The sequence below is a fragment of the Bos javanicus genome, chromosome 7 (genome assembly GCF_032452875.1).
Source record: "Bos javanicus breed banteng chromosome 7, ARS-OSU_banteng_1.0, whole genome shotgun sequence".
In the NCBI taxonomy this organism is placed as follows: Eukaryota; Metazoa; Chordata; class Mammalia; order Artiodactyla; family Bovidae; genus Bos; species Bos javanicus.
Genome location: NC_083874.1, coordinates 8,487,745 through 8,497,096, shown reverse-complemented (window position 1 = coordinate 8,497,096; position 9,352 = coordinate 8,487,745). Strand labels below are relative to the sequence as shown.

General features: G+C 40.5%; 2 protein-coding genes across 2 annotated transcripts; both read left to right on the top strand.

The window, feature by feature from the left end:
- Window positions 1-1,243: 1,243 nt before the first annotated feature.
- On the top strand, window positions 1,244-2,167 carry LOC133251943 (olfactory receptor 7A17-like). Its single transcript, XM_061424717.1, has one exon. The coding sequence runs from the start codon at window positions 1,244-1,246 to the stop codon at window positions 2,165-2,167; it is 924 nt and encodes a 307-aa protein (XP_061280701.1).
- A 5,461-nt stretch (window positions 2,168-7,628) lies between these two features.
- Window positions 7,629-8,575, top strand: LOC133251801 (olfactory receptor 7A17-like). Its single transcript, XM_061424590.1, has one exon. The coding sequence runs from the start codon at window positions 7,643-7,645 to the stop codon at window positions 8,573-8,575; it is 933 nt and encodes a 310-aa protein (XP_061280574.1). The 5' UTR covers window positions 7,629-7,642.
- The last annotated feature ends 777 nt before the right edge of the window (window positions 8,576-9,352 follow it).

Here is a 9,352-nt window from a genome sequence, read left to right as displayed (position 1 = left end):
TCACAGTCTAGCAGGGGAAAAAGACATGGGATTAAATAAAAGTTACAGAGAGAAGAATAGCCCGACCACAGTGCTGTGTGTGTGTGTGTGTGTGGGTGGGTGTGTGAACTTGTGTACACCAAAATGTTCCCCTGAAAATACAGATGACAGAATGTCAACCAAATATGAAAACAAAAAGTGGATTGATTTTTGTGCTTAGGATTCCTTAGAGGTAAAATTAATAAGGTGCAAAGAACAACTTGTGAATTACAGACTCCCTGTACCTTAGGGTCGGAGAAGGCAATGGCACCCCACTCCAGTACTCTTGCCTGGACAATCTCATGCATGGAGGAGCCTGGTAGGCTGCAGTCCATGGGGTCACTACGAGTTGGATGCGACTGAGCAACTTCATTTTCACTTTTCACTTCCATGCATTGGAGAAGGAAATGGCAACCCTCTCCAGTACTCTTGCCTGGAGAATCCCAGGGATGGGGAAGCCTGGTGGGCTGCCGTCTATGGGGTCGCACAGAGTCGGACATGACTGAAGCGACTTAGCAGCAGCAGCAGCAGTACCTTAAGGTTGAGTAGCAGCAGGAAGGTCACTTCATTCCTTAGCATCCTCTGGCCCCCTCTCTCATCACTCTCCCTCTTGTATCTTCCCCTTGGGAAACTGGCTTCTTTGGAGCCTGAATATCTGAAACAGGTGTCTCCTTCAGGGCCTTTGCACCAGCCATTCCTTCTACCAGGCAGGCCTCTCTTCCTTGAGATCTCTGTTCAAATGTTACCTACTTTGCCAGCCTACCTGAACACCCAGTAAAGAATAATACCCCAGCCTCTCTCCATTATGCCCCCTTTTCCTTCATTTTACCTGTCACCATTTAACATGTTATATGATTTTATATTTGCTAGCATTATTTCTCCATCATCCAATTATAGGAACTTTTGTCTCTCAGCACACTCTACCTCTTGCCTTGAAGCTGGTAAGTTCTCAATTTATGAGTCCCAAAGGATTGACAAAAATCTCATTAAAAGTATGCAATACCTGAACTCTTGGGGAAATGGCTGCAAAAGAACAGGAATTTGTAATCAGAGATGGAACAGGGAATGCCCTGAAGGGGAAAGATTTCACACCAAAATTATAGGCATTGATTTCATGACTGCAAAATATAAATTACTGCATTTGACTATGCCAGTAATGCTCATTTTTGTGAAAAGTGGTCATATCATTTTGGGGGATTTAATTCCAGGTCATTCCCTCCACCACATGGAGCCAGAGAATGATACACATATTTCAGAATTTCTTCTTCTTGGACTATCAAATGAACCAGAACTTCAGCCCCTCATATTTGGGCTTTTCCTCACCATGTACCTGATCACTGTGTTTGGAAACCTGCTCATCTTCCTGGCCGTCAGCTCAGACTCCCACCTCCACACCCCCATGTACTTCTTCCTCTCCAACCTGTCCTTTGTAGACATCTGCTTCATCTCTACCACCATCCCAAAGATGATGTGGAATATCCAGATGCAGAGCAAAGTTATCACCTATGAAGGCTGCATCAACCAGATATACTTTTTACTACTCTTTGCAGGGTTGGATGACTTCCTCCTGACTGTGATGGCCTATGACCGGTTTGTGGCGATCTGCCACCCCCTGCACTACACAGTCATCATGAACTCCCGGCTCTGTGGACTGCTGGTTCTAGTGTCATGGATGATGAGTGCCCTGAATTCCTTGATACAAATCTTAATGATGTTGCAGCTGTCCTTCTGTAGAGTCCCGGAGATCCCCAACTTTTTCTGTGAACTCAATCAGGTAGTCCGAAGTGCCTGTTCTGGCACTTTTCTTAATGATGTGATGGTGTATGTTGCAGCTGCGCTGCTGAGTGGTGGTCCTTTCATTGGTATTCTTTACTCTTACTCTAAGATAGTTTCCTCCATACGAGGAATCTCATCAGCTCAGGGGAAGCACAGAGCATTTTCCACCTGTGCATCTCACCTCTCAGTTGTCTCCTTATTTTATTGTACAATCCTAGGAGTGTACCTTAACCCTGCTGATGCCCACAACTCATACTCAAGTGCAATAGCCTCAGTGATGTACACTGTGGTCACCCCAATGCTGAACCCCTTCATCTACAGTCTTCGGAATAAAGACATAAAAGAGGCTCTGAAAAGATTCACTGAGCAATAAAAGGACAAAGTCTTCTGCAGCTAATAAGTGGATCCAGAAATTGCCATTCTTCCATTAGACTGTGAATATATAACTTGTCTTTTCTATTGCTTCCTTAATTTTACATTTTTTGACTTCAACTTCTGTTTATATGTAAATAATTCAGTTTATTAAGCTTTCCCATTTATTTCATTTTCCTGCTTTCACATATTTTCTTCCAAACTTATATCAGAAATATTTGCAAATTCCCTTTTATTTCTTGAGTCTATGTGAATTTCTTAAGAATAGTATCTTTTCAAGTGACACATATCATTTCAAGTTTTTTTTCTTTTATTTTACTAAAAGAATAGTTAGAAGTTGTATTACTCATATTGAATAAGCTCTACTTGGCACCTTCACTATGTAATTTAAGTAACTCACTTTATCAGGTCTTTTCTTCTATCTCATACAGAAAAATGACTGAGAACCACTGACCTAGAGCAAGAGAACTAGAAAATCCTCATGTTTAATCACCACACACACTTTACTCACTTCATAGCTTTGCTTTTTTTTTTAAATTTAATTTATTTATTTTAATTGGAGGCAATTACAATATTGTAGTGGTTTTTGCCATACACTGACATGAATCAGCTATGCGTGTACCTGTGTTCCCCATCCTGAACCCCCTCCCACCTCCCTCCCCATCCCATCCCTCTGGGTCATCCCAGTACACCAGCCCTGAGCACCCTGTCTCATGCATTGAACCTGGACTGGTGATCTATTTCACATATGATAATATACATGTCTCACTGCTATTCTCTCAAATCATCCCACCCTTGCCTCCTTCCACAGAGTCCAAAAGTCTGTTCTTCACATCTGTGTCTCTTTTGCTGTCTCGCATTCAGGGTTATCATTACCATCTTTCTAAATTCCGTATATATGCGTTAGTATACTGTATTGGTGTTTTTCTTTCTGGCTTACTTCACTCTGTATAACAGGCTCCAGTTTCATCTACCTCATTAAAACTGATTCAAATGTATTCTTTTTAATGGCTGAGAAATATTCCATTGTGTATATGTACCACAGCTTTCTTATCCATTCATCTGCTGATGGACATCTAGGTTGCGTCCATGTCCTGACTACTATAAACAGTGCTGCGATGAACTTTGGGGTACACATGTCTCTTTCCCTTCGGGTTTCCTCAGTGTGTATGCCCAGCAGTGGGATTGCTGGGTCATAAGGCAATTCTATTTCCAGTTTTTTAAGGAATCTCCACACTGTTCTCCATAGTGGCTGTACTAGTTTGCATTCCCATCAACAGTGTAAGAGGGTTCCCTTTTCTCCACACCCTCTCCAGCATATATTGTTTGTAGATTTTTGGATAGAAGCCATTCTGACCAGTGTGAGATGATACCTCATAGTGGTTTTGATTTGCATTTCCCTGATAATCAGTTTAATCACCTCACCCTTCTGAACCACAATTTTTCAAATTTAGAATGAAGCTTATAATTGTATATCCTCATAAGATGTTCTGTTGCAAAGTAACAAATGAGACAACAGATATAAGATGCTAAGCTCAGTCCATGGTGCATTAAAAGATCCATGTGGATCTCTTATCATTACCAAGTTTTTTTATGATTAAAAGACTGAACCCAGCTTTTCACTTGTGTTAAACCTGAAAACACCTCATTGATGTGTCAAAAGTGTTTTGAAGTCAGGGATTATTTTACCTATGGTTTCAGAGCAAAGGAACACAGCTCTATCCCTTATTGAAGAGGAAATAATAATTTTCTGGAGATATCAGGAGCTGCATTCCCATCACAAAATAGTGCTTTTGAAACCCAAGGAACCTAGTCCAGACAGGTTCCTCAGACTTAGATTTGGAGGACACTTTGACTCAGGGTTGCAAAACGTGTCACTGTTAGAACTCTGGGATACAGGATTGTTCATGGAGTAGTAATAAGAATTTGGATAGACTTGACTTCTAACGTGGTCTCCTGGGAATGACCAATCAGCTGAAAAAATTCTATTCTGTCCAGACTAGTTCCCCTGAGGAAATGATGTGTTTGAAGATTGAGGTAATAGTGGAAAATGTGCTGAACACGTATAATGAGCAGATAAAGCAAATACACAGAGCTATAAATATCTCCACTGCTGCAGTGTCTGAGCAGCTCCACCTTGAGCTGAACAGGGCATGGTTTTGCATTTGGATTCTTAAGTATGGTTCAGAGACCCACGCTTCACTCTTTCCTTCTTTCCTGTCTGGATTCAGAGCTTCAGTCTCCACCATCAACCCTTCAGGAGGAATTTGGACTTCCACACAGAGACCTCCTCTCAGACTTCCTATCTGGGTGAGTCTGAAAGCCCAGCAGGAGAAAGTCAGAGAGGATGAAACCCAAAAACATTTACCTGAGGTCACCTGAAAGACCAAACTGCTGGTCCAGAGACAAGGTTGTCTTAATAATCCATAATCAATTTGTTTAATATGTAAAAAAGACAAGTGCCTATTGCATTCAGCAACTCAAGAATTGTTGATAATTATGTGATGGGAATGAAAACCAGTTAGGGGAGACTCAAGAAGAAATGGCAGGCACAGTGGTGTCAGTAAAATTCGAACATTTCCAAGGAGATTTGCAGTTTAAGAGAGTGGGGAAACATACTATTTGGTCAAGAGTGGCTTGCAGTGAAGTGATGACATCTTATGTATTTATTTTTGATTTTTGAGATGGGGTATATTTGAGCATGTTCTATATTCATAAGGAAGATACAGATCAATGGAATAGCTACTACTTGGAAGCTTACAGTTCTTAAGACACATTTCATAGAATCTTTTCTCACATTGAGTATTCACTTGAAAAAAAATGTATTTAATATACAGAGTCACATTATGCTAAAAGGTTTAATTTTGCATTAGGTTCATTACCTGGGAGGCTGAATATATTTGGGGGGTGATTAATCATTTGCTTCTCTATTACATATTACCTATACACATTGTTTCATATACTGGCATTTGAGTGTTATTGTTCCTTTCTTTTTTGCTCTATCATTTCCTCTGTAATTTTATTCATACCTCTATGAAGGCAACAGAATGTATAAAGCAGGTGAGGTATCTGATGATTTGGATCTACCATTTTAATGGAGAAATATTTCAGAATAAAATAAATGCATATATTGCAAAGTGTCATCAGACACAAATCACATGAAGGAAGGGATAGGTTCTGTGGTGTTTATAGGATTTTGTAGGGTATATTATGAGGAGTTTATCACAGGTGGGACAAGTCTCAGAAGCAGAAGTAGAGTGTGACCAAGGGGTTTTCCACCCCCCCAAAAAAAAAAATCAAAGCGCAGGATTAAAAAAGAAAAATGCCACTTAAGAAAAATGATAGGGGGCTTACATACTGGCTCAGTAGTGAAGAATCCACCTGCCAATGTAGGAGACATGGTCCAATCCCTGATCCAGGAAGATCCCACATGCTGTGGAGCAACTAGGTCTGTGCACCACAACTATTGAGACCGTGATCTAGAGCCCAGGAGGTGCAACTACTCAAGCCCACACACCCTAGAGCCTGGACTCTGCAACGGGAAGTCACAGCAATGAGAAAGCCGCACCACAACTAGAGAGCAGCCCCTGCTCGTTGCATCTAGAGCAAAGTCCACACAGCAATGTAGACCCAACACAACCAAAATTAAATAAAAAGAAGTGTTGATATATGGCAAAACCAATACAATATTGTAAAGTTAAAAAAATAAAATAAAATTTAAAAAAAAAAGAAAAATAGGAAAAAGCAGAAAAATAAATAAATAAAATAAAAAGAAAGAAAAGCAATAGAAGGGAAAGTCTCATTCACTACAGGACCATATGAAAATAAGTGTGGACAAATACACAGGAATAAATATGGAATAAAGAATTGACCGAGGGCCTGATGTGGATGCTGTAGTGAGGCACTGGAGGAATAGACGTACAGTCAGTGTGTGGGCCCTTGAGTCTGAGGTCACTTCAGCCCACACTGCCGTCTGGTCCTTCTGCAACCTGCTCTTGCCTTGGCCTCTGTTTATACTGTTTCTCCCTTGACAGGGACTGGTCTCTTATAAATGTCTTCTTGCATTTATTGAAGTGTATAAGAAACTTTTTTGACTCTGTCCCAGCTAAGATATGCCTTTTACATGTGATCCAACCATACCTGCATGCACGGGCATGAGCATACACAAACACAGGCATCTGAACAAAGAGAATCAGAAAAATCCTACTGTATATGATGCAGTCTGACATTTTAATTTTGCATTTTTTTCTACCCTATTTTATTCTTACAAACTACAGTCTGAACCTCTAATAGGTGTGAATCTCAGAATATGGGAAATGTTTCTCCAGCATGTCTTTTAAAGCTCTGTTAATGTTTCCCTGGTCCTTTTTGGCGATTTCTATGAGAACATGTCTTTTTCATTCCTTCATGCAGTATGTATTTATTCAGGTACTGCTCACAACTAAACAAAATCTAAGGGGTTGAAGAGTATGGCACTTACAGTCTAGCAGAGAATAACAGATGCAGAATTAATTAAAACCTCATAATGATAACCCTGTAGCTAAATGACTGTAAGTGAAATTCCCTGTTTTCTGTGCACATGTTTTAAAAAGAGAAGAATTCATGAAAGAGATGATCTGAAAAAGAAGATGGTGTTTTGGAGATAGGGAGGGGTGAAAATTCCAAATAGAGTTGTTGATTCCCTAAGGAGGTGCATATCAGCTCTGAGTCTTGAGCCTGTGGCATCAAGTGAAGCTGTGACTCAAGTTGAATATTCATGAGATTGATGTGAGTGAAGGCAGCACAAGGCTGAAGTGGTGGTTCAGTCACGGAGAGTCAGGGTAGGATTTGAAGCTGTGGAATTTTGGGCTCGTTTCACAGTGGGGAGTCACAGGGAGAGAAGGAAGTCAGGGAGTTGGTTGTTTTGAAACACAGCTGTTCCCTCTAACTAGCACACACTTCTACCCAGAGAGACTCATGTCTCCTTCTTTCTCTTTCTTGAAGTCTCTGATCAAATGTTTTCCAGGCTACCTGAATACCCAGTAAAAAAAATAATACCCTCATCAACTCTCTTCTTTACATTTGATCTATTTTCCTTTACAGCACTTGTCAACATATGATCATTTGTAAGAGTTTTTAAATTTTTTCCTTATATTTTTTCTCCACCATTGAATTACATGATCTGTTGTCTCTCAGCACCCTCTCCTCTTTCTCCAGAATTCAGTAGGTCTTAAATTTGTATTCCCTCAAATGCATGACAAAATCCCTCATTACGAATGTAGAATACTTGACTACTGGGGGAAAAAGCTGACTGTAAGATAGGCTTTCCTATTTGGAGATGGCACAGGAGATTGGCTTGAAGGGGAAATTTCTGTACAAAGTCATGTATATTTTTTGAATGCAAAATATAAATGTTAGAGTTCACCTATGTTTGCAATGCCAATTTTTGAAAAACTAGTCATGCTATTTTTTGTTTCCAGGAAGTCATTTGCATCACATGGAACCCAGGAATGAGACACCAATTTCAGAATTTATTCTCCTGGGATTATCAAATGAACTAGAACTGCAGCCCCTCATATTTGGACTTTTCCTCTCCATGTACCTGATCACTGTGATTGGAAACCTGCTCATCATCCTGGCTGTCAGCTCAGACTCCCACCTCCACACCCCCATGTACTTCTTCCTCTCCAAGCTGTCCTTTGTAGACATCTGCTTCATCTCCACCACCATCCCAAAGATGTTGAAGAACATAAGGACACAGAATAAAGTAATAACCTATGAAGGCTGCATCATCCAGATGCATTTTTTCATACTTTTTGTGACATTGGATGCGTTCCTCTTGACTGTGATGGTCTATGACCGCTTTGTGGCCATCTGCCACCCACTCCACTACACAGTCATCATGAAATCCCAGGTCTGTGGACTGCTGGTTCTGCTCTCCTGGATCATGAGTGTTCTGAATTCCTTGATACAAAGCATAATGGTGTTGTGGCTGGCCTTCTGTACAGACTTGGAAATCCCCCACTTTTTCTGTGAAGTTAATCAAGTGGTTCAACTTGCTTGTTCTGACACTTTTCTTAATGACATGTTGATGTATTTTGCAACTGGGGTGTATGGTGGCATTTCCCTCACTGGAATTCTTTACTCATATTCTAAGATAGTTTCCTCTATACTAGGAATTTCATCTGCTCGGGGGAAGTATAAAACATTTTCCACCTGTGCCTCTCACCTCTCAGTTGTCTCTTTATTCTTTTGTACAGTCCTGGGAGTATATCTTAGCTCTGCTGCTACTCACAGCTCACAATCAAGTGCTGTTTCCTCGGTGATGTACACTGTGGTCACACCCATGCTGAACCCCTTCATCTACAGTCTGAGGAATAAAGACATAAAGAGGGCTCTGAAAAGGATCATTGGGATGGCAGCTATATAAGGACCAGTTTTATTGGGGCTGAAGAAATGCCTGTGATTTTAGGGCTCAAAACTTCAGAACCCAATTCTTTGATCAGGTTGCTGAAGTAGAACTTGATCTTTCTATTTCCCCAAATTTCCATTTCTTTGAATTCAAGGCCTCTACATTATATTACCAAATGAAATTATATACTGGGGAATTGTACCAACTTCTACTGTGCTCCCCATGAGTGTGTAGTCAGCTGTAAATCTCTCTATATAAGCCTCTGAATGCAGAGTTCCAAAGAATAGAAAGAGGAGATAAGAAAGCCTTCTTCAGCAATCAATGCAAGAAATAGAGGAAAACAACAGAATGGGAAAGACTAGATATCTCTTCAAGAAAATTAGAGATACCAAGGGAACATTTCATGCAAAGATGGGCTCGATAAAGGACAGAAATGGTATGGACCTAACAGAAGCAGAAGATACTAAGAAGAGGCGGCAAGAATACACAGAAGAACTGTACAAAAAAGATCTTCATGACCCAGATAATCACGATGGTGTGATCACTGACCTAGAGCCAGACATCCTGGAATGTGAAGTCAAGTGGGCCTTTGAAAGCATCACTACGAACAAAGCTAGTGGAGGTGATGGAATTCCAGTTGAGCTATTTCAAATCCTCAAAGATGATGATAGCAGGAAGTGTTGCACTCAATATGCCAGCAAATTTGGAAAACTCAGCAGTGGCCACAGTCTGGAAAAGGTCCATTTTCATTCCAGTCCCAAAGAAAGGCAATGCCACAGAATGCTCAAACTACTG